Source organism: Drosophila arizonae, chromosome X, assembly GCF_054131065.1.
Source record: "Drosophila arizonae isolate 15081-1271.41 chromosome X, UAZ_ARI_1.0, whole genome shotgun sequence".
Classification (NCBI taxonomy): Eukaryota; Metazoa; Arthropoda; class Insecta; order Diptera; family Drosophilidae; genus Drosophila; species Drosophila arizonae.
Window position 1 is genome coordinate 14,658,904 of NC_142927.1, and position 25,801 is coordinate 14,684,704.

Here is a 25,801-nt window from a genome sequence, read left to right on the forward strand (position 1 = left end):
GTAAGAGGAGTACGCAACCAAATATATATTATATCGATATAGATATACGAGTATGTATATCAAAGTATCTTTTTCCAAAACCTAAAGATAGATTAAACAGATATTGATATTGGTTAGCTACAATGAAAATGAGTTAACGGTTTGTGATAGCATATACATAATTAGATATAGGTGCTATAAGGAGAAAAGACAGAAAACAACTTAATCCCTTCGTAGCGAGCTATCAGATCTTTATTGGAAAATAAAACAAATTAGTTATGAAATTTTAATCAACTGATTGACGTAAATCATGATTGATACAGTTAATTGTATATACTTGGCTTTAGCTTAAGTATATTAGAAGATCTTGATTTGATTTTAAACTCTTATTAATGGAATAATAGTATCATTCATAGTCATAATCATAATACCATCCAATATACTAAAAATTCTTTATCTGGGATCTACCTTAGGTGAAACTTCATTTGTAATGTAATAATAATAACTTTATTAAAAGTAATAACCATTATATATTATTATTAACCCTTATATATTTATCTCCTTATTTGTCCATATATCGATTAATCTGTGTTCATTTAAAAAAATCCACAAGATTATGAAATTACACTTAAAAAGTCAAATCAAAAATTTCTGAAATGTTTCAGTTCCATTCTCCACTTGGGCTACCTCTAATATCTATTTACAAATATTTGGTGTTTGTCTTTTATCTATCATAATGTTTTTTTCTTCTTTTTAATTTCTAACACATTTTCCAGCTGCGTGTGCTTGACGGTGTTCAAGGTGCTGCCACCAAGTTTAACAGTGACCTTGCAACATTTCGGTTTCGGTTTCGGTTTCGGTTTCGTTTTCATTTGCTTCCTCTGCTTCTTCTGGTTCTTTCACATTTTGCGATGCCCTTTGCTAAATCCGATGCGCACCCCAAAAAACTTGGCATTCGACGATTTGCCTGTTTTGTTGTTACCAACTCACACACACACACACGCATACATGCACACACACATACAGCATTGATATAAATTTGTAGACATTCCCTTTCCAATAAATGCTATCGTCCCATTTTGGAAAATGCGTCCGCGACTTGCGTAGTTTTTCAACCCCAGGAACGGGTGTGCAAGGCGTCTGAATGCGTATGGCATGGATTGGAATGGAATGTTACAGCCGTCGCTGCTACTACCCTGATCCGGAGCCGGGCCACCAGCCCAGCCCGTCCCAGCCCGTCCCAGCCCGTCCCGGCTCGGCCCAGCCCAGCGCAGCCCATTAAACAACCACCCACCCCCGGTTTGGGTCTTAGTGCGTAGTTGGATTCGAATTTGGAAGTCGCTTTGCTATGCCGGCGCATCCCGCCCGAATGTGTCCGATGTCTGCAGTTGGCGAGCATGTTGCGTCTTACATCACACACACACACGCATACGCACGCACAGCTATGTCTGGCCGGTGTGTGGCTCGCACACCACCCAAAGAGTAAAGCTGCGCCGAGTGTCCCGTTACGCGTTCGCCTGCCATCTCTGTCGCACGCAAAGGCCACGGATCGCAACGTCATGGAACGGCAAGGATGATAAACGTGCGTTGGCTTTGCCTCCCCCTTGGCTGCTGTTGCTGCTGCTGCCGCTGCGGCGGCGGCATTGTTGTGTGAGCCTTTGATTTCGGCTGCTGCTGCTGCTGCTTCCTCTTCTTCTTGTTATATATATATATATATTTTATTTATTTAACTTTTTTTTGTACATATTATTATTATTTCATTAGATTGCAACCCTCATGATGTGACGACAACTGTGCGTGTCCTTTGTGCGCTGTCCCGTGTCCTGTGGCCCGTGCGCGAGGAAGTGCGTAAAAAAATGTTTGCCAACATTCGGCATTAGTCCAAATTTAGTTTTTGGCTTAGCTCGTGATTTCTCAATACTGCGAGAGCGAGAGAGGGGGTAAGAGAGGGGGATAGAGTCTTTCAAAAGGGAAACGCATAAAGTTTTTTCTGCTCTGATCGATATGATCATGTTGGATCAGCATGGACAACCCATTAAATGCTATATATCATTGATCTTATAGTCAAATATTACATATTGGTATATAAACTAACTAGCTGAAGCTATTTTCCATAATCATAGGTAGTTTGCATAGCTTTGTCTCACAGTTCAACATCATTATAAGCAGCATTGAATGATCTTTTACGACTTAGAAGTATTAATTGATGATCAACACACTTCAATATACGATCTATAGTCAACGATCAACGGTCGACTAGCAACTATCTATGGTGCATAAGATCTATGATTAGCAATCTAGGATCTACGATCAATAATAGATCAATAATATTTGCTAACGCTCTACGATCTAAGATTTACGATCTATGATCTGTCAACTACAATCAATAATCAATGATCAAATCAGCGATCAGCAATGGTTTGTCATTTTATAAGAAGTATAATATGATATGGCTGATATATCGGTATTCCCAAGTATAGAATATTTATTCTGAATAGTGAAGACAAATGATCAGTTTATGGCTGAGGTAGCATTACACTGTTACTTATCTTAAATAGTTAAATATATGTATATCTATCTCTATTACGATCCAGCTCCAGCACATTTCGATCGTGTTTACTTAAAACTAAAGGTAAATGATTAACGATCAGCAAACAAGATCGCAATTTGGGAATCCGTTCGGGAAATCGATCGATCATTGTTGCTATGGGCCACGCCTGGCCTGGCCTCAATGAGTTTTTAATAAGTTCTGGTCAAGTTATGAACATATATATATATATATATATATATATATATATATTTTTTTTATACCCTGAACCCATTGAAAATGGGAAATCAGGGTATAATGGTTTTGTGAAAAAGTATGTAACGGGCAGAAGGAGGCGTGGCAGACCCCACAAAGTATATATATTCTTGATCAGCGTGACGAGCTGAGTCGATATAGCCCTGTCCGTCTGTCCGTCCGTCCGTCCGTCCGTCCGTCCGTCCGTCCGTCCGTCCGTCCGTCCGTCCGTCCGTCCGTCCGTCCGTATGAGTGCGTCGATCTCAGAAGTTATAAGAGCTAGAGAGCTGAAATTTGGCATGCATACTCGTGTGTACCATACGCAGTACGAGTTTGCTTTATTTTTTCGATAAATCGTCCGATAACTTTTTTATCGAGAATAATCGAAAAATTGATTTTGTTTTTTTAGCCTAATTTGAACATTTTTAGACCTGGAGTCTTCAAATTTGTGTTGTATATAAAGTTAATCGATACAAAGATTTTGTAATTTACAGATTTTGGATACCACGCCCCCTTCTCCCCCAATTTGTAAAAAACGCATTTCAAGTACTAGAGACTTGTGCTTTGGAATGTACACACATATTTACCATATGATTACACTCTGAAAGTTTCATTAAGATCATATGTTTACAAAAGAAATTATTCGACAAATAAATTCTCATAATATTGCCCACACTGCAGCGCAGCCCAAGCGCAGTCGCTGCTTACTGCGCAGTTAGCAGAGCGCAGGCTTATGCGTGCGTGTGGAAGCATGTGTATGTATGTGTGCATAAAAGAAGTGCAGAATGATTAGAATATCAGCTTGGAGGGTTCAGGGTATCTCCTAGTCGAGCAGTCTCGACTAGAGTCTTCTTACTTGTTTTTTGTTAATGCTGTCGACTGACACGCGGCTGATTGCTCGATGACAATCTCACGCCAACAGGAAGCGAGAGCAGTCCGAGCAGGACAACGGAACAACGGAACAACGGGAAAACGGGACAACGGTAGAGCAGCCTGTTAGAAGCCAGCGCCGGGGAAAGGTGGCAAAAGAAAGCGTGCTGCATGCAATATGCGGCAAGTAAGTAAATATATATATTGTGTTATCCTGGCTGCAGCTCTCTCTCACTCTCTCTCTCTCACTCTCTCTCTCTCTCTCTCTCTCACACACTGTCTTTCTTCTGCAACACCTTGCTGCTGCTTCTTCTTTGTACTCAAAATTCAAATACAATGAGCAAAGGCATGAAGCTTACTGACTGCACGGTCGAGCCAGGGGGCCGACGGGAGGGCGGCGAAGGGGGGCGTGTTTGGGTCAACAACAATCGGCGAGTGTCCGCTTACTTATCAATGTCAGCATCGGCTATCTGGGACGTCAGCTGCACCTGCGCACCACTCGGCACCACTCGGCACCACTCGAGAGCCACGCGAATTTCGTTGTTTATTTTACTCACTTTTTGTTTTGTTTTTCGGCCAGCGGGAGGGACACAGAGGGGAGGTGAGGGGAGGCGGGGGCAACCCTTGAGCTGTTAACGGTTAACGGTAATGCGGCTCATTTTCAACTGCTATTTGTTTTTGTTTTTGTTTTTGTTTTTGGTTTTTGTTATTTTGTGGCTCCCTTTTTTTTTATTGAGCAACAGAGTGTGGCATGCCACATGAATGCAGCCGAATCATTGATGCTCGCCAAGCCAGAGGAGTCGTTTTTTTTTTTTTTTGCCGTTGCCGTTGTTGCCTCGCGTTGCATGCAACTTGATCCCTGCGCCAGTTTCTCATAATTATCATATCAACGAAAAGGCTGCAGCCGAAAGGCGATCAAAAACAACAACAACAACAACAACAACAACAACAAGAGCGGCAGCAACTGCAATAAAAACCCAAAGAGCAAAAGGAGCAAAAGGAGCTCAGGCATTGCAGTTTGTGCATAAGTGCATAAAGCGTGCTGGCAGCGACGCATCGCTGCGACCTCAACCCCTGGCTGCAACGCGCTGCAGCCTCCTTGAGCGCGTGCCACAGTGCACAGAGTCAGCCGGAGTCGTTGCCGCAGGTCTGGGTCCAATTTATGCAGGACAATGTGCAATCTGATCTTCGGATTTGCTTGCTCTACTCCAGCTCTTCCTACTCCTGCTGCTGCTGCTGCTGCTGCTGCGCCTCTTCTCCTGCTGCTCGTTTCCCTCTCGTCACTCTGTGCGCATGTGTGTGTGTGTGTAGGTTTTTTTTTTGCATATCGCTTGTGTCTTAATCGCCGCTTAATGTGTTCTGATTACATAATCGCTGCAGGGGCACAGGGCCGTGCGCAGGGGCATGCAACAGCTGTCGCCCCACTTCTCGCGTTGGCCACGCGCTGCATCGGCTGCCCAGCCCAGTGCAGCCCAGATGGGCGTGGCATATTAAAAAAAGAAGAAGCAGCAGCAGCAGCAGCAACACTTTAATTGACCCATTCAAGCCAAGCAGAAACAGAATACCAATTAACAGTTCATTCAATTAGGGGCAGCCAGGTAAAAGTTGTCAAAGTAGAGCCACGACTCGAGTCCCCAGCTCGCAGCTCGCAGCTCGCAGCTGGCTTAGCCCAAGCTGTAAATTGCAGTGGAACGTATCAGTGCTGAGGCGCCAGAGTAAGCCTGGCCATAAGATATACAAAATAATGAAATATGGCGAAGTATATTTAATTGCAATCGACGGTAACTAAATTGCGTTAATGAATGAAGATTCGCAGACAACATAGAGTGTATATTGCTGTCTAGAAATGCATGTAGACATGCCTATGTAGCTATGCTAGTCAGCGATACCGTAAGGCAATAATTCTGGAGAGCACTTTATATGCAATGAGAGGCTATAATTATCATCTAAACGTAGAGTCTATGTCATAGACTAACATGGAAGCTTAACTTGAATCCCATAAATTACAAAAACTTATCGATGGCTCTTGAATAAATGGACATAGAATGTTTTGATTTAAGCCTGTGTATCCCCAAAGTCCAGTCGCTGTTTAGCTCCACTCTTACTTATTGTAAAACTCTCATACAATAAGTAAGAGTGGAGCTAAACACAGCGTAACACCATAGTAGTATAACACTATATAATATAACAGTAGCAATAATATGTCAACTTAGCAGTATAGCAGCATAAGAGTATATAGTATAACAGTATAACAGTATAACAGTAACAATAATATGCCAAATTAACAGTATACCAGCATAGCGTTATACCTGATTATGTGTAGAATTCTAGTATTCAAGTATAACAATATACTAATGTGAAATTGACTCAGTATAACAATATAAGAGTATTTCACTAGACTGGTATATTAGATCTTTAGTGCACTGGTGCATACATAAATAAATTAGTGTACACCTATTTCATATTAATTTTCTAGAATAGTAATATTAGTATGACACTATCGTAGCAATATAACCATACGAGTATAACAGTATGCGAGTACGTCAGTGTACTACTACGGCAGTAAAATATTATCTTTGCCAGCATACAAATATATTGGAAAATCAGTATAACAGCATACTAGTATGCCAATTAGTTAGTAGTAAACCTATAGTCTAGTATAATCGTATAACACTATAATAGTATGCCACATTAATAATATACCAGAATATCAGTACAACATTATGATAGGAAATCATTAAATTAGTTAGTGGGTATACCTGTTATACAAACGTATAACAATAATATAGTATGCCAGCTGCTTAATAGAATAGCTGAATACACTGTTATATGTATGTATACAGTCATATATTCAGCTAACTTCGCGCTGACAATCCCTACGAGCGCTGCTAATTAATAAGTTAATAAGTTTCTGGTTCGCCTTTATATAAATCAAGCTGAGATAGAAATCTTAAAAGCAAATTCGAAATCGAATGGCCCACGCGCAGCCTATATCCGCCTGGCTGAAGGCCTAAGGCTTTGGCTAATTTCCGATAAATAACATTGCAAATTTTACAAAGCTCTCTTCCGCTAGCCAATAAAGGAGTTGAGGGCCAAAAGCGAAAAGGATGTTAACTTGCTATAAATACATATTGGGCTTTCGATGAGCCTCCGTTGGCTGGAATCCCACAGCGTGTTAATGGCAATTAATTAGGGGCGTAAATAGGCAACGGAATTGCGGCCTTTTAATTGCCCAAACCAATGGCAATTGGTGCTGCTGCTGCTGCTGCCGCTGCTGCTGGCTGTCTGGCTGGCTGCATGATGCGTTCGATCGACTGGGCCCTGGCCAGGACATCTGCAGGCCACCCAAGTGCGCAGCGCCTTGGGCGCTCCTGCTGATTAACGCCGGGTATTAACAAGCATTTAGTTGGACAAAACAAAAAAATAATAAAAATTAAGAGCGAAAAAACAAAACGCGACGCGAAAAAGGGGCCGCAGGATCGCTGGCAAAGGCGAGCCGACAGAAGACAGCCGAGAGGACATTTGTCCTGCGCGCTGCATGTTGCATGTCTGGCGGCAATAAAAAATTCATATTTAAAATGCATAACAATGAGACGCGACTGAGCAACGCGAAAGAGAACAAAAAGCGAGCGGCACGCGAAGCTTAGACAGAGTTAGCTCAGCCAGGAGCAGCCACAGCCACAGCCACAGCAGCAGCAGCAGCAGGAGTTGTCCGTGCACCCACAAGCGGAGGGACGGCCAAGGATCGGGCCATTGCACTGGAGCACCTTTTGCAAAATTAAGCTGACTTTGTTGTTGTTGCTGCTGTGGTTGTTGTTGCTGTTGCTGGCACGCGCGCTGTCCTCGTTGAAATTGCCGTTGATCCTTGCACTGCTTATCCTTAATTTCGTTTACTTTTTGCGCCCCGGCTGTCGTGGAGTTCCTTTTGCATTTAGCTGGACAGGTGCAAAGTCTTTTCTTTTTTTTTTCTCCTTTTACTCCTTTATTGTGTCCCTTTCGCTACTCGCTGTCACCCTCTCTCTCTCTCTCTCTGTGTCGCTCTCACTCTGTCTGTCTCGCTCGCTTGGCATTAATTCGCTTCTTTATTTTTCGGTAATTGCCAAAAATGTTCCGAGTGAACGAGCGAATCCTCTCGGTCCGCTGCCGTCGCCTTCGTTTGCTGCGCTGTGCTGCGTGCTCTGATCCTGCTGTCGCAGGATTATGGGACGCCTTGGCAGGACAGCGCGCTGATCCTTAGCGCTTGATTGCGATTTCACGTACCCAAAATTCCCGTTCCCATTTCGGCTCTTCGCATATTTGCAGCCCCGACAGCCATGCGATCATTGACTTTAGTCAGGCAATCCGCCTGCAACAGCCCCCTGTCCCCTATCCCCTGTCTCCTGGCCGCTGCCCCTGTTCCTGCTCCTGCTCCTGCTCCTGGCCTCTGCCAGCCTGTGTGGCCAGCATAAGGATAACGACGCAGCTCGGCGAGAATTTGGCACATGGAACTTTTGCCATAGCAATTACTTACACAAATATTTAACGTGTTAAATGTATATACTAAATAATATATATTAAAAAATAAATAGCTATGTATCTAAGTACATGTTTATAAAATAATAAATATACATATACATACATATGTACGTATATATAGACACATAAATTAAAATAATTCGCATTTTATTATTAATTACTTATTTTCATTAACAATTATACTTACTCTAAATTCATCCTTTTTAATCGCATTATTTACTTAGCTTGAATACCCCTAAACACGCTTTCACACACATAGCATTTAGCGTTAGTATTTATTTGCCATATGCCAGTGTGTGTGTGTGAGTGCATGGACAGATGCGCAACAAATTTAAGTTCATGAACAGAAAAACGTAAGGAAAGACTGAGCTTAGCAACAAGCCTTGACATTGACTGTATAAGAGAACTGGCATATTGTAAGAGAGAGCGAAAGAGCAAAAGCAGTTGTAGCTTTGCCTTGCCGGTCTCGCACCGCACAGATGGCGCCTACTGGCATGAGCCAGTTACAGCAACAATCCTAGGCAATGGGCAGCGGCCATTTTGTAAGCAGCAGCAACAATAACAAACGCCAATATCCAATCGGCAAACGCAACGACGCAACCACATCCACACAACAACAACAACAAGCGCTGTAAGCTGAAATGCAATTTGCAAGCGCAGCAACAGCAAAGCAAAAACCAAAAGCAAGCGCAAAAGCAAACGCAAAAGCACGTGCATTGCTTGATGGCGTGTGTATGAGCGAGAAAGGTATAGACGAGCAGCTCTGTGGGCGTAGGGCGCGTGTGCCTGAGTGCAGCTTAGCGACTCTTGGTTGGTTGGCGTTTAAACCTAATAAGTATATGTGAGTGTATGTTTGTGTGTATGTGAATGCATGCAAGCAGTAAGTATTGCTGTACATGCAAAAGGATGTATGTGTGTATGTATTTACATATGCTTGCATATTCTTTTGTAGGAATTGAATACTGTTTGCTGTTGTGATCAAATTCTAATGAAATCTCTTGCATAAAAGCTTTGTTATCCGTTAGTTACAACAAGATTGACTTGTTTTTCTTTTTCTTCTTTTATCATTCTTCTAATTTGTTTGAGTGCCCAAAATTTTTGTTTGGCAGCTGTAAAGCCGGCCGAACTTGTACCCAAAAACTGATTTTAAGTCTGAACCAACAAAGAAAGATACATTCGTTGGCTAATTATGAATAACAAAAGCGCCAACCGGCCCAGAAACCCCTTTCGATGCCCATTGTTCAAGATCTTCAAGTTGCGGCAGCTGGACTGCTAGCAGTGGGAACCAGGACGCCTGCGCTTGGGATGCTGCAAGGACAATGCGATGGCCGGCTGACCGGCTGACCAGTTGACCATGTGACCAGTTGACCAGGCCTGTCCTATGGGCGGCAGCTGTGCCGCGCGTTAGAAACTAGAAAAGCTCTTTGTTCCTTTTGTCCTATTGTTTAGTCTGGACAAATCAGTTATGTCCATTCATAGGTCTGAGAGTATGTGTGTGTGTGTGCGATAGGGCGCCTAAGTACAACTTTGATCACGTACGGCTTACGCTTTTCAAATATCTTATAAACTTTTTGTCTCTTTGTCTTTTTCGTCTTTGACAGTGTGTCGCCATCTAGCGGCTGCAGTCGGCTCATTTGTATAACAAGTGATATAAAGCTCGCAACACCCAGCTGGTGGGTGTCCCGGCTAAACTTTTATTTCAGTTTGTTATTTAACGAAACTTTTGATTGGACAACTGCAAAAGCCATTGTAAGGGGAAAATAGCTTGAAAAAATTAGAGTGGACCTTCAAAACTGATGGAATTTATCTAAGAGGGGGAACAATATTTAGAATTGAAGGAGAAAACTGGAGTGGACCAGATGCTATACACTATATTCAAAATTGATTGATTCAAAGTTGAAATTGAAGGGGTAATTGGGATCTAATTTGCATTTGGGATTTTAAATAGAAGGGGGAATTAGAGTGACCCCATAATCTCAAACAACACATTGAAATCTGGTAAAATTCATTATTTATCTTAAGCTTTTAGCTAATTTATTTTTTAATTATATAATTTTTTTTTTTTTTAATATATGTAGAATGGACACTTTTAGCCATAATTTTAGTTTAAATTAATAAAACTATGTTGTTCTTTACATAAACATGTATATTTATTTCTTAGACGATTTATAATTAAGAATGATTTAGACTAAAGTTTTACGCTTACAAGCTAGTACATTTTCTCTGGTTTGCCATTTAATTCAAGAGACTTTTATATATAGACATATACATATATATATATAAACATACATATACATATATATATATATATATATATTTGTATAGATATTATGGTGTATTAATGCTACCAGCTTATATATATTGTGTTTCGGTACTTACAAAATTTCTAGTTAAAAAAAAAAAGTTTTGCAAAAAACGAAATCAAAAATTATAGCTTTCGCTCTTTTCTTCTTCTTTTTTGTTGCATGATCAAGGTCGATAAATAAAAATTTTTCTATAACTTTTTACAAGGACCTAAGAAAATTGTTGCTCTCATTTCCTTATTATTATTATTATTATTATTATTATTATTCTTTTTTTTTTCAATGCAGCTAAGTTTATTTTTATAAGAATTATATTTTATGTATATGTGTATATATATGTGTGTTGATATCTTCTCATTTTTAGCAATTCTCGAAAAGTTTTCGTAAATGTTCTAAATACACTTGAACAATTCGTGTAATTTAGGAAAGATTAACAAATTGGAAACAATCAAACAATTCCATGTGATATAATAGAATTCACAAGCATTCAAAAACTTTGCTAGAATTCCTGTATATCAGCTTAAAATGTAAATTACACAGAAATATATATATATAAAAAAAAAGAGAAATGATTAACAAACAGAAAATGCCCTAATTTAATCTTGTGTGTTATTGTGTGAGGGCTTTTCTTGAACATGCCCAAATCTTGTGTGGTATTATAGGCAGGCTTATCCTTAAAATGATGTGGATATTCTTATTGCTATTCAAACTGCATATATGTGCGTGGGTGTGTTGTATTGGCTGGTGTTTTGGGGGAGGTGTATACGTGCGTGTGCGTGTGTATTCTCTTGGGCTACTTATTTGACGAAAGCCTCGGGCGGAATTTTGTTTTCCTTGAACAGTTTCTCGAACACAAAGGCGGCATGGTTGAAGTCCCAATTCGTCTCCTCTAAGCATCTGAAATGCATAACAATAAATGTGAATTTGGAATATATATCGTATACAGGTGTGGTATGGCTATATTGCTGCCCTGGCTACGCACTTGCGACTCCAGTCCAGATTCATTTGACTCTGTGCACTCATCGCTTGCACCATTTGCATTTTGGTGGCATCGTTGAGGGCAGCCGCATTGCCGCCAGCGGGCACGGCAGTTGGATTCGATGGAGACGGTGTTGCCAGCAGGGCAACAGGAGCGCCAGGCACTGCCTGGCTCGGTTGCAAACGATTCTGTATTGATCCCTCGGCCACGGCTGCTGCCCCGATCGGTGTTAGGCCAACGGCCATGTCGGCGCCTGGCGCTGGCTGATGCTGTGTGCGCTTGAATTCGCGTGTCTGCTCGCAAGTGGCACTGTTTAGGAAGATCGTCTCGTTGCGAATGCAAAAGCCCGAGTTCTGTGGCACCACCACAAAGGTGCGCATAAAGTGGCGCAGCTCGTAGGCCTGCATGTTGCTGGGCGTCCCAGCGCTCGTATCGCCAGTTAGCTCCTTGAACAGTCCGGTCACCGTGAATAACATCATTTGGGGCTGCAGAGAAGAGAGATTCGATTAGCACAATTTCCGACTGTGGCTGCTGCTGCTGCTGTTGCTACTGCTGCGACTCACATTGTATATGGTCAGGTCGACCGTGAAAGTGCGACGTTCGTGCAGTGTACGTGGCCATTCGTCCAGTGTGGACACACAGGCAAGCCGTCCGCTCTTCAAAAGGCGTATGCGTAAATCTTCACGTTCGCTGTTTAGGCGTCGTAGATTGCGATTGAATTTCCAGAAGTTATTCAGTCTACTAGATCAGCGAGACAAACAATGAGTTTAGGAGGGTCAGGTCAGGTCAGGAGAGCTATAGCGGACTTACCTGCCCGACTGGCTGACGGAGGGCATCGATATCGAGAGCATTGCATGCTCGTGATACGCATCCAGCAGCGGCTGGCGATTATCCGAATCGAAAATGCTAAAGTATTGATCCAGGAATTGGCGCACCACATCGGCGCCAGCGCTGTCGCATAAAAAGGATGCCTTGGCCGGTGGCAGCACCGACGATTCGTTCAAATCGAAATGGACCTGCGGCGGCAGCGTTTCCCCATCCTAAATCATAATGATTAGCATCGGTGGTATCATCATCATCATCATCATTAGTAATGCATAATTAATGAATGAATGCACTCAGCATTCTCATGATTCGCTTCACTTACCAGTTTCAGGATTTTAGGGAATTTACGTCGTACTTCACTGTAAATAGTTTTGCAGTTGGAATTGCATCCGATTTTTGTTTGATGTTGTTGTTGTTGTTGTTGTTGTTTTTGTATTAGTGGTGTGCAGTGTGCATGCATACGTACACGCAAATGTATAGATGCGGCATACATACGCACACACGCACACACACACAGGTATATATATGTCGAATGAATGAATTAGTTAAACAATAATACATATATATACAAAATATCAATGCAATTCAATGGCAATTTACATACACATGCACATGTGTATGCATAATTACTTGCCCCACTGTCGCCTTGCCATTTCGAAATGCATTTTGGCACCTGTTTCGCTTGCATAATAAAGCAATTCGAATTGCATATAGAAAACTTTGAAGCAATTGCAATTGGCTTTAATTGGCGCTGGTTATAAAAAAAACCCTAATGCGCAAAAGGCCTGGAGTTTTTAGCAATAATTTAATATTGAAGCAGAGCCAAACTTTTAGGCCGTTTTTTTGTTTTTACTTTTTTTTCCATTTTTTTTTATTTTTATTTTTTATACTTATATATTTTTTCATTTTTTTTTTTTCAAAATTTTTTCAAATACCCAAAGGCTGCGCGCCAAAGTTCAGCGCGCAGCCCACTGTCCACATTGCGCGCGTTTGTATAAGTGTGTGCGTGTGAGAGAGAGAGTGTGACTCTGTGTCTGTGTGTATGTCTCTTGCTGTCAACTAAGCATTGCATCCGCAGACTAGGCACGCCCCCACCGCCAATCACTACAGAGTGGAAAGGCTTGCACTGAAACGCAGTCGATGGGCTTTATGTACGGTCGCCATCGCCAGCTCTTGGGGTAGGGGGTGGGTGGTAGGTCGTGTTCTCAGCTGCATGGATCGTGGTAATGGAGTCGTGATGAGCGTGTGTGAGAGTGTGTGTGTGTGCATGTCTGATCGTCAGTGTTTTGCTTTTTAGCTGTCCGCTGGGCGCGCGCACCGTGCCTTAGGATGAAGCCAACGACAACATTGACGCCGACGCTAACGCAACAGCAACTGCAACTGCAACAACAACAACAGCAACACAGCAGCGCAGCTCAATTCGTAAACTAACATTGGCGGCCACAACGGCCCACAATGGAGCCGGCCGGGAGCGAGCGTGCGCGAACTCGCGCGCGCGTGCATGTGTCCGTGTGAGTGCAACGTGTGCGTGCGTGCGGGCGTGCGTGTATGCGCTCATGTGGGTTGCCTTGTTCGGGGCATACGACGTGTTGTCCTTGTCTGGCAAACGCAATGCCAGCGCAAGGCGGCCCGTTACGCAGCAGCATGCCTGCCTGCATAGTGGAAGCGCAATGCACGGTTCGAGGTCCGTGTGTCAGTGTGAGGCTAAGTCTGGCGTACGGTGTTGCCATATCGTCAAAATGTCAGTTAGTATAGCGTAGACGGTGTTTCTGTTCAATATTATACATTACGCATGTGTCGTTCTTTTTTCACTGGGCTTTTTTTTTTTTTTTTTTTTTTTTTTAAATATTTTTTTATTTTTTTTTTTTATTTATTTTTTTTTTTGCATTGTATTTTTTTTTTCTGCTAACTGCCAAAAGCTCGGCTCCACTTTCGTTGCTCTATTCAATGCTCCAATGCCCCCAAATGCATTTGCTTACTAAAGGGACAATTAAATCTGCGAGTGCCATGTGGCAAATCCAAATGGCTTTGCGGCAGTGCGAGCTCAGCAAATCAGCAGAGTCAAAGGTAAGAGAGCGGGAAAGAGAGAGAGAGAAGAGAAACAAGGATTAAGAACACTGCTGGCGAGGCTTTTGCAGATAGACAAAGACCTCTAGCCGCTGTCCGTGTTTCGCAACGTTGATGATTCGCTGGCTGCGTCCCATTTCGAAAGCAGAATAAATTACTCAAAGCATAGTATACCTGACAAATTGCTGCGGATCCTTGTAGCGCAAACGGCATGGATTATTGCGCAAGACCAGCTCAATAATCGGCAAATTGCGAAAGACCAAAAGATGAGCCAACGATGGTAGCTGCAACCAGAAGAAATGATATTTGTAGAGTCGAAGTCGACAAGTTGTTTAAGAAATTATCATCTGTACATTGTTGTCGCCTAGATAAAGGATCTTGAGATGCGGCAAGCGCTTGTCGGCGCCCTTGAACGATTCCATGGTGGACATATTGTTATCATTGAGATTGATTGCCTCCAGATCGGGTATATTATCGCAAATGATGTCCAGTGCTGCGCTCATCACATTCACCCGGAACAGTGGACAAAAGAACGGCTTCAGATCTTGATCGGCATGGAAACGGGACAGATCCAGTGCCTTGGTCTGTAAATTGTAGCGCTTGGCCATCACTGCCTTCATTTTGGCCTTGAAGTCCTCGTCAATGGTAACCAAGGGGATGCCGCTGCGCACGCGTGGCATCAGTCGAAAGCCATCCGGCAATTGTGCGTGCCTTCCCAGCTGCTGTATGCGCTCAGCCACCTCAAAGTCATCCGTGAAGAAGATGACGCAGTGGCGCTCCGTACGCCAATATTGTGGGATGAAAGCATGCGGCGACATAGCAGCCAGTAGAGCACGCAGCAGCGTCTCCTTCTCATAGATCTGGCCATTTTGTATCTGCAAAACAGAAAGGGAAATGAATATTTATTTTGTTGGAGCCTCACATAAACGCAAATTGATTATGACTTATCTCTGCTTAATAATAATTAGTTAATTAGTCTATAGATTAGATTACAAGCGAGCTTTAAATCAATTGAGTTTCTCACTTGACTTCAATTGGCCTTCAATCACTTCCCTCAATCAGTCAATAGTCAATTATGTAGTCTGTCACTCTGCCAGTTAGAGCTTTGCTATTCTGTCAGTCAATCAAATTGTTAGATAATTAATATGTCTATCAATAAGGGAACTTAATCGTTACTAGATATCTAAGCAGGTCAATAAATCGCATTTTCAGTCAATCAGCCCATAGTAGGTCAAGCAGACAGACAGTCAATCAGCCATTGCAGGAGGCAGTTACTGAGCTATTCTATCAGTCAATCAACTAACTGCCAACTAGTCATTCAGTCACTACATCAGTTAATCACAGTCAATAACCGCCAACTAGTCATTCAGTCACTACATCAGTCAATCAGCTAATCAGTCAATGTTCGGTCAGATTCAATTAACCTGTCTATCAATTAATCACACAATATTTGCTCAATCAGTTGGTGAGTTAATCAAGAAATCAGTCAATCAATCAATCAATCAGCAAGTGTTCATTCCATAATCAGTCAATCAGCCTATTTGTCAATCAATTCATCAATCAGCCAACTAGTCAGTCAATGTTATTCATATTCAATCGGTCTCTCAATCAGCTAGTCTATTTGTCAAGCCAGGTCAATCAGTCTAAGTAGTCAATCGATCAATCGATTCATTAGCCCAATCACATAATCAGTCGGTTACTCAATCAGTCACTCATCAATCGCCGCTCGCACTATCAAGTACAATCTATATTATTGATGTATAATATATGTCTATATTAAGAATGCTGTATAAGTGATCTAATTCAAAATAAACAAACAGAAATCTTGGAGTGAGTGGGTGTAAATAGATATACATACACATATGCATGTATGTATATTTACACATATACTTTCAATTATCGATAACTGCAAAACTGGAACAAGCCAATGGGAACTATTTCACTTGCCTCGTTTATCGTCTCTTCATGGTTTTTCGTTATTGTTATTTTACTTTTACTGCTATTGTTGTTTTTTATTTATTATGAATGTAAATGTGTGCATGTGTGTGTGTGTGTGTGTGTGTGTGTGTAACGTTGCTCATTACGTGCTACACTCCCAATTACTCAATATTTGCATACCAATGCCAAATTCCGATTTAGACTATGGTGACTCGCCTGGGACCCGCGGACCTGGGGCCTCTTTGTATTTTAATTACTTTTGGGTGCGCTTATCTTCAAGTGTCTATGATTTAATTATGAGCATTCTGATTATAATTATGACGCACACGCAGATACATCACATATATATGCATATATGCATATGTGTATATTTTTAGACATCTATCTACCTTTACTTGGTATATATACTTTCATATATTTACGCTTAGTAATTGGGGCAGGTTGGTGTTTTTTTTTTTTTTAGATAGTTCCAATTTTACTTGGAAGTAGTTTTGATATACTATATATCATAAACACACATTTGCACGCAATTGTATCTAGCTATGAGTTCGTTGTGATCATAGATAAAAAGACAACAACAAAATAAGCAGAGAGTGATCAACTATGAAATACCCTGCAATTATACAAATTATTACACTCCATTCCTTTCCATTTTCCATTGTATGGTAATTTGTTTATATATGTATAAATAAATTCATTTCACATTATGTACATACTCGCATTATATATTCTCAAGTATAACTATACATATATTTTCTTGTTTAGGCCAATCTTTCATATATCAACAAAATATTTTTCCCCATTTTCAACTATAGATAGTAAGTATCGACATTATAGTTTATCTGAATATTGCATATATTATATATTTATTTTATATTATCAGCATTAGAAATGATCGTTTTATTATAACTCTCGTTTCTTGCTATTATTTCCTATAATATACGTTTTTTTTCAATATATTTTCCTAATTATTCTTGCTGATCTCCACCCTTCCGTTCTCAAATTACAGGGTATATAGTAATCAAATAAGTCACTGTGAGCTCACTACGCCCATTACCCCATTACGCACTCAATTTCATTTTGATTTTGATTTTACTGCGCATTAATGCGATAAATATATTTATTATGTAGCATTAGTGTTCGCTTATTATGTTTACTACTCATTAGGCCAGCCATTGGGGCCTGGCCCAAATTTGGCCTGGCTGACTTAAAGTCCTTAAACTTTTCCAATCAACGAGCTTATTGGGGTCTAGCTGCTATTGCCAAGCAGAGCTAATTGATAAAGAGCCAAATGCTAAAGCGCCTCAGTTGCTGCCTTAGTCAGTCTCTTGCTGCTGTTGCTTTTGTTGTTGTTGTTGTCGAATTTAATTAGACAATGTGATCATTTTTGTTATGGTTAAATATGTATTTGTCAACATTTAACAAATGCCAGCTGATAACACTTGAAGATCTGATCAGCTTAACTATTCGAATAGCCGAGACCATGAGTCGTCGTCGTCGTCGTCTAAAGGTAATGAATGCGCTGGAGCTGCGACTGAGATTGGGATTGAGATTGACATTGAGAGTGAGAGTGAGAGAGAGACAGAGAGAGAGAGAGAGAGAGAGAGAGAGAGAGAGAGAGAGAGAGAGAGAGTGGGAGAGAGTGAGAGGATGATGGGATGGTTGGGCTGCTCGGGCTGCTTGTCTGATCAGTCATATGGGTTTTATTTTTTTGGGCTTATGGGCTGGGGCTGGGCTGGTCTAGTATATATAAATTCCTCTTTTTGTACACATAAACAATGAGGAATATGAGCGCGCTGAGACACACATGAATTTATAGAATTGATATGAATGATGACGCCGACGCCGACGGTGATGGCGTTGGCGACGCCAGCTGCGGCAGCGACGCCAACGGCTACTGGCGAGTGAAACTCTGCTTCGGCAAGCCGATTGGGCTGGCTAACAAGCGCGCACCGGCAAACGCAGAGCCATTCGTTAAACACCGTGCGAGGTTAAAGCAACAACAGCAGCCAAACGAGCCACTCAACTCAGCCATCAGCTCAACCACCCAGCCACCCAACTACCCACTCAAACACAACAACAAAATGGGCAGCTGCTGCTCTAAGGATTTGGATGATAAGCGCTCATGGAGTCCCGAAGAGACCAAAAATGGCGTAAGTTATTTACAGACAGAAAAAAAAGAAAGAAATAAAATGAGAAATGTATTTAAACATTTTCAACATCTGTATATATATTTATATGTATATATATAGAGCACCACATCGACTATCATAGCACAGCCCATGGATGATGTGGGCAGCACAGGTGTCTTTACGTTAACGCGCCCAACAGCAGCAGCAGCAACAACAACAACAACAGGGAAACAACAAGAACAACTCACAGGAACAACAACAACAACAACAGCAGCCAATGCTGTTGATCCTGATGTCAAGCAATAGCTGCAGCAAACATTCCAAAAACCTTAACCAAATATCAATTTGCTTAGCCTTTTTTTTTTTTGTTTTTTACTTGAGTCCATAATTTTTGTTAAATAAGCAATAATAATAACGTATATATACATACATATATATTTACTGTATATACATTTATTTGTTTCGTTGCTCATGAAACATTTGTGACATGTGTGTTTGCACGGCAAGAGGAAGAGAGTCGAGAGTGCGTGCATGCGTGTGTGTGTGTCTGTGTCTGTGTGTGTATATATAAATGTGTTTTATAATTAATAATTCGTCTTATTGCTGACAGCTAAGGAAAATGAGACACAACAAAAAGTACCGTTTAGATGCAAGTGATAAATCGTTAGACTGTCTGCGCGGCATCTTTCAATTCGTCCGGCTACGATATCAACGAAATAAAAACCAAATCCATAAATAATGGTTAGAAATGAGAGAGAGAGAGAGACGTAAATTTTACCGGCGCGATAAGAACCGTTACCGCGCCACGCCACCCCACGCCCCAGCCCGCCCCGCCTACCGCAGCTGAGCTGCACACGCATTCGCGCATTGCTAGGCGATGACATCAGAGACTGCTGCGGCTGCTGATGCACAGAGAAGAAAACTTTAAGAGCGCACAAAACGGAGGCCAAGTGAGAGTGAGAGTGGGAGTGTAAGTGGGACAAGGATAGAGAGAGAGAGAGAGAGTGAGAGAGCAGGAAACACATACACAGCGGTGCTAAAAGTTTTGATTTCTTATGACTCAGTTTCTTGCAACGGGAATTTTCGCGCAATTTCTTTGGCCTGGAGCGAAAATGTAAAGCAATTTCAAAACAACCACATAAAATATTTAATCTACAATACATATACTTATGTATATGTGATGACTAAGACGCCACCTGTCGGCTGGCACGTGCGGTCTCGCATAAATGCACTTGCTTTTGCACTCCATAAGAAAGTAATCTAGCAAAACAAAATATTCCAATGCTATCTTTAGACCGTGTGCATAAATCTACACACACACACACACACAAATATATACACAAATGTATAGTATATATTTTATTTATTCAATTATTAATTAGCCTCTGCGAGATGTAAAGCATGTGCTGTCAGTTAGTATGCAAATAGTAAAACAGTAATTGGAATTGTTGTTTTCTTTATAAATTCATAGATTTGTATGTGCTCAGAAATAATTATAGAATGGAGAGCGCACTTCCTGCTTTAGCAATCAATCAAAAGAAAACTTAGTTATATATACATACATATATACTATATACATATCTTATCAATAAAAATGCAATTGGCAGCAAGAGTTTCTAATAATAATAGAATCATCTTATACAATAAAATATAATTAATGCAAATAAATTATTCAAGTTGCATTTTAGTGCTCTGACTGTATTTTAATTATGTGCTAATTGAATTTCAGTTTAAATTGCCAAAACCGTTGACAACGTTGCCACCTAGTCAAAAAACAGCTGTCCCGAATGAAAGTGCGATTTAAAAGCTCAGCCCAAAAGCATGCAACATAAAAGCTTTCAATTCTAAACAAATGTTCTGCGTTAACTTAAAAAAAATGAAGTTCACTAAAGATAAGATTGTACACAAAATATATATATATTACACATGTTCACATAAATGTATGAGAGTATAAGAGAGACAGACGGAAAGCGAGAGGAATAGCGAGACTAGATGATGGCAGAAAAATTGCCAGCCCATCTATTTGTGTGCATTATATGATATATACAATATATGTATATACATGTATACACATATATATGTATCATAACATATAGAAAGAGAAATAAGTATTAATAAATCAGACAATCCAATAAAACCAAACCAAACCAAACGACGCAAAAAAACGAATTAAAGAAAATGCAAAACAAGGGAACGATATGCATATGTATGTACATCTATGTGAGTGTGAGTGTGAGTGTGGCTATGTACAAGTACATGTATAGATAAAAACAATTTGAACATCAACAAGAACGACCCTAAAGTCAAACGAGGAACCAACTCAATGACTACTCGCTGGGGATCGTCGATTGTGAATGGGGTAGCAGGGGAAGAGAGACAAATAAACAGAGAGGAAGAGCGAGCGAGAAAGAGAGCGGGGCCACTGATAGAAAACAGAAATTGGAACGCACCATCGCCCCCGCCGACTGTTAGGTTCCGTGTCCGTTCATGATTCCACGATCGGCAGACGGCAGCAAAGTTAAGTTCTCTGTGTATTGTCAGTGCAAACGCGACCCTCCGACAGGCAGGCAGCCAGGCGACCCAGCGACGGATCCACAACATATCTAAAGTACAATTCAATCAATTAATTAATTAGCTAAGCCAAAGCTGAAAGAGCGAGCATGAAGCACTGCGTTTGCCTGGCCATCGGCCTGCTGGCACTGTTGGCTGCCACCAGCTGCACAGCTCTGCCCATGGCCAACGAGGAGGAGCTCGTCTCGCTGGACTCCATGGAGCAGGGCCAGCCAGGCCAAGCACACGCACAGGAACTGCCGCACATCTTGAAAATAGCGCCGAAACAACAGACGAACGAGGAACCGGAGCCAATCAAGAGCAACGTCTACGACACCATCGTCGAGCAGCTGCGCGCAGCGGGCGTAAACACGTCCGAGCAGAAGCCCTTGAATACGCTTAGCTACAAGGAGCTGACACGCCTACTCGCCCTGTGGCACATGGCCCAGGGACGCAACTACTACGAGGCCGGCAACAATCGTGAGGCAGCCACAGCCCAGCCGATTCCCAGCTAGAGAAAAGGGTGAGAGCAGAGGCTAAGCTTCTGCCGGGATCAGTTATATAATTTTTTTTTTTTTAATCTTTGTTTATTATTACTAAGCTGCTTTTTCCATAATCGAATGTAAAACGCGCTGCACTTAATAAAAAAAAAAAAAAACTAACGAAAGAGAAGACTTGAAGAGTTCAATAAATTAGATTTGTGTGTGTGACTTTTCGCTTTTGGACTCCTTGTGGCTGTAGCTGCTCCTGTTGCTGCCACTGCCGCTGCCGCTGCTGGTGGTGCTGGTCACGACTAGGCGTGGCATTTGGCGACGCTGCAGGTGCTTGGCTATGGGCGGCACAAAGAGATCGTGCTTGATCAGCGTGCAATCGGCGTCGTGGTAGATGCGACGATTGTTGTCCCACTTAAAGGCGGCCATGCAGTACGAGAGCAGCCAGCCGCCAAACAGGGAAATGACGAAGCCAATGGGTGCATACCACATGTAGCTAATGCGGTAGAGATAGAAGTACGAGGATTCGGGCTCGGGCTCAGGACTCTCTCTGAAGTGTGCAGTGTCGGTTTGCAGGAGGAATATGTCGGCGGCATAGCTGCGATCAGCCGGGCAGCCGGCAATGGACATCTCCAGGCTGGGTATGGGCGGCTTTGGCTGACCGAAGCCAATCCAAAAGGAAACGGCTAGCGACAGTAGCAGGCCGCCAATGGCGCCTTTCTGATTGGCCGACGTCACGTACATGCCCAACGTGAACAGCCCCAGCAGGGGGCCGCCAATGATGCCAAAAATGGAAAGAGCCGCCTGCAGCAGGCCACCAATGGAGCCGGCCAGGAAGGCCATGCCAATGCAGAGGGCGCCAAAGAAGGCCGACAACAGCTTGGAGTACCACATGGTCTGATGATCCGTGAGCGTGCGTTTCCTACAGCTGCGCATCAGTGGCTTTAGGTAATCCTCTAGCGTGACAGCAGCCAGCGAACTGATCGCTGTGCTGATCGTCGACAGGCTGGCACAGAATATGCCGGACACAAAGAGACCCGCCAGTCCAGTATAGCTACCCATGGTGTCCACCACAAATAGCGGCATGATCTGGTCCCGCGAGCTGACGCGCCCAGCCAACAGCGGATCACAGTTGCGGTAGTACCAATAGATGCACAGACCCGAGAAGCAAGTGCTGAGGCTTAGCAGGCACAAGATGGGCAAACACCACCAGAGAGCGGAGCGCGCTGATCGCAGATTGCGCACGGCCAGCAGCCGTTGCACTTGCGCTTGATTCACGCCGTATAGGCTCAGGTAGGTTGCGCTGCCGCCGAGCACCTGTGTGAACCAGGAGTGTCGAGTTGTGGGATCTACGCTAAAGTTGGTGAAGTCAATGCGGCCGGACTCCTGCGCTGCTTTCCAAACGACATCAAAGCTACCGGCCTTGATGCCCGTGTAGATGATCACACTGAAGACAGAGACAAACATCAGGATCGACTGGTATATGTCCGTTATGAGCACCGCCTTCATGCCACCCATTGTGGCATAAATGGTGCAGACGATACCCACAATCAGCACGGAGAAGATCTGATTGAGGCCGGTGACTGCCTCCAGCGCCAGGGCGGGTGCATAGACCACAATGCCCATATAGAGTATCATCTGGAGCGAGAAGGTCACCGAGGCCACCAAACGGGTGGCATAGCCAAAGCGCAGCTCCAGATATTCATAGACGCTGGCCGTTTTCAAGCGATAAAATACTGGCAGTATTAGATAGGCGGCAACGGGCGTTGACAGCACATACGAGATATTGATGATGACGAACATGGTGCCATACTGATAGATCTCCATGGAGACGCCAAGTATTGTGACCGCCGACATGAAGCTGGCCATCAAGCTGAACGCCACTGGTGTTACGCCCATGGAACGATCAGCCAGAAAAAACGCCGTGGTATTGCTCTGTTTGTTGTCCACATACCGATAATAAACACCGATGCCTATAGATATGATGAGGACCACGGCCAGGATGGCATAGTCCCAAGCTTCCAGCGTACTCATTGCACAGCTCTTTACTCTCTCTCTCTCTCTCTTTTTGTCTTTTCTTCTGATAAGATGGCAACCCAGTTACGGAGCGATCGCGAGCGAGAGAGAGCGCACGCGCGCACCTAGGCCGTGAGATCTGCCCAGTGCAGATCTGATGGAATTCGTAGTAGTACGTACGCACAGACGCTTAGTTTCCTTGCCCCTTAATCGAAAGACAACCAATATTTGCTTTCAGATAAGCGCCAGCGATAATACCCGACAATGCGAAATACATATGTGGAGCAGGCGCGAGTCCAATTTACTCTTGAGATTCGGCTTGTTTCGGTATAGTTGGCTGCGCGCGACTTCAACGATTGCCGGCCGTCAATGAAATGACCCAACTACTCTATACAAACGCCAACCGAAAGCTCGGCGCTTCAGCGGCTAAAAGGAAACAGCGCTGCCCTGACGAGTTTTTATTGCCTCCATTGGCAGAGAGATAGCAGATTAGCTGGCGACAATGTTCATTGCCAGCACTTGGGAGCGCACGCTGTGACCGAAACGCACTGCGATCAGCATGAGGACTATAAGGGGGCTGTTAAATAATTAAACTAACCGACACACACACACACGCAGGCATTCGCATATGTGTACAAGAGAATCTAATATGAAGTGGACCACTCATATCAAAAGTGAGTCTAATCATATGAGCTGCACTGTAGTTAGAGTGCAATTATTACATTCATTTTTTGCTATATGACAATGTAAGTGAATTAACAAGGCCTCATCGTGAAATAAACTAAAGTTATTTCAGTTAGCACAGCTATTTCTAGGAAATACCATGTCTAGCTGGAGTTTAGTTCAAAACAGCCAACAGCTTTATTGTTGCCAATAAACTGATAATGCTTAATCGAAATAGAAACGAGCCGTGCATAGTACTTAGAAAACAAGTTTTGTACTTAATTGATATTAAGATCGCATGACTGTAGGCGAATGTAAGTAACTGCTTGATAAGCGATTTGTGTGTTTGTGATTTAAAGTTTTATTAATATTAATGCCAAAGTCTCGCCGTTTATCACAACGACTGCTGCTGTATATCTTTATAGGCAGGCGACCGACCGAGCAGATGACGACAATAAACTCGCGATTTATGCGATAAGCAGGTAAAACTAACCAGTGCTAAATTTTCAACCAATCAGCCAACAGACATTGCTTTCTTTACCCCATATTTCATAACAGATTTACAATCGACTGGGATATACAATCGAAAAAGAGTAATCATTATAAATGAACGACAGACTTTTGGCCAATCAATATAACATGATCTTTAGTATATATACTTCTATTGCTTAATATAATCTCATGGTTATAATTTACCAAATGCGTCAGCACAAACTAAATCAAGCTTATTGAATGGAATTGACTATATATACATATATAAGTTATGATATATATATTTTATGTTACTTACGGTCACTTGATACCAGCCAGCACCATTGGGCACTAGTTTGCCAAATTTACCACGTGGAATTGGTGAGCCGCGACGACGCGAGCTTGGGCGATCCTGCAAGCAAATTAATTCGAATTTATACTCGAAATATTCTATGTAATATGATGCAAATGCGGTATACCTTGATAGTGGTTGTCATTTCGCTCATATCATCGTCCTCGTCCCAGCGACGGACATCCTGTAAGCGTAGTTTCACATCACTTTTGTGTGGAAACTGTGATGTCTTGAAGCTGACGCGGCGCTTGTTGCGATCCTTGCGACGCTGATGATCATCATCTGCGAATGGAACGCAGAATTCTGTTTGATAAGAATCGATCAGGAATTAAGCACATGAACAACTTACCATCATAATCTTTCAAAGCAGAAAAACGTGATCCACCACTGCCGCCGCCCCCGCTGCCGTTTCCATTGCCAGCATTGTTGTTATAACGTTGACTGCCGCCGCCACCGCCGCGCTTAGGCATTTCGCACACTCACGCTCACACTCCCACACGGACACACAAGATATTGGGGGGTGTGGAGCGAATACTACCAGTCTTAAAAATAATAAACAAGGCCTTTTTTTTGCGTGCACACACGTTGCAACTGTTGTTGCTGTTCTTGCTTTTGTTATTGTATTAGCTACTTCGATTGTCCGTCGATATGTGCAAATATGCAATGCTCACAGCACGATAAACACAACAAAAAAGAGAGTCCGTTCCATACGTACGCGGGCCGTTGCTAGCAATTAATATTGCACGACAAAAATAAATAAAATTAAAGAGCGCGAATTTGCAACGCAATTTTATGAAACTCTCAAAATATGTATTTGTATTTGTGTGAATGACAGATGTCATGACAATGGCGTACTGCTATTTTACAG

At 42.4% G+C, this 25,801-nt stretch overlaps 4 protein-coding genes across 5 annotated transcripts; 2 read left to right on the forward strand and 2 right to left on the reverse strand.

The window, feature by feature from the left end:
- Positions 1 to 10,154: 10,154 nt before the first annotated feature.
- On the reverse strand, positions 10,155 to 25,769 carry sbr (nuclear RNA export factor small bristles). 2 transcript variants are annotated; one of them, XM_018014366.2, is made up of 10 exons: positions 25,283 to 25,769; positions 25,061 to 25,215; positions 24,901 to 24,993; positions 14,674 to 15,195; positions 14,495 to 14,604; positions 12,576 to 12,612; positions 12,239 to 12,468; positions 11,992 to 12,166; positions 11,432 to 11,913; positions 10,155 to 11,346 (listed from the first exon to the last, which is right to left on the reverse strand). In XM_018014366.2, exons 1-10 carry the CDS (start codon positions 25,401 to 25,403, stop codon positions 11,247 to 11,249), a joined length of 2,025 nt encoding a protein of 674 aa, XP_017869855.1. In that variant the 5' UTR covers positions 25,404 to 25,769; the 3' UTR covers positions 10,155 to 11,246. The 2 variants fall into 2 exon arrangements, with proteins under 2 accessions (XP_017869855.1, XP_017869853.1); XM_018014364.2 differs by having other exon boundaries at positions 11,992 to 12,169.
- On the forward strand, positions 18,167 to 18,836 carry LOC108618406 (uncharacterized). The gene is made up of 2 exons (XM_018014404.2): positions 18,167 to 18,411; positions 18,511 to 18,836. The coding sequence occupies exons 1-2, from the start codon at positions 18,343 to 18,345 to the stop codon at positions 18,694 to 18,696; spliced, it is 255 nt and encodes an 84-aa protein (XP_017869893.1). The 5' UTR covers positions 18,167 to 18,342; the 3' UTR covers positions 18,697 to 18,836.
- LOC149267928 (uncharacterized) lies at positions 20,665 to 21,650 on the forward strand. The gene has a single exon (XM_089476021.1). It carries the CDS (start codon positions 21,051 to 21,053, stop codon positions 21,453 to 21,455), a length of 405 nt encoding a protein of 134 aa, XP_089332147.1. The 5' UTR covers positions 20,665 to 21,050; the 3' UTR covers positions 21,456 to 21,650.
- Positions 21,506 to 23,833, reverse strand: LOC108618379 (putative sodium-dependent multivitamin transporter). The gene has a single exon (XM_018014369.2). It carries the CDS (start codon positions 23,463 to 23,465, stop codon positions 21,633 to 21,635), a length of 1,833 nt encoding a protein of 610 aa, XP_017869858.1. The 5' UTR covers positions 23,466 to 23,833; the 3' UTR covers positions 21,506 to 21,632.
- Positions 25,770 to 25,801: the final 32 nt, after the last annotated feature.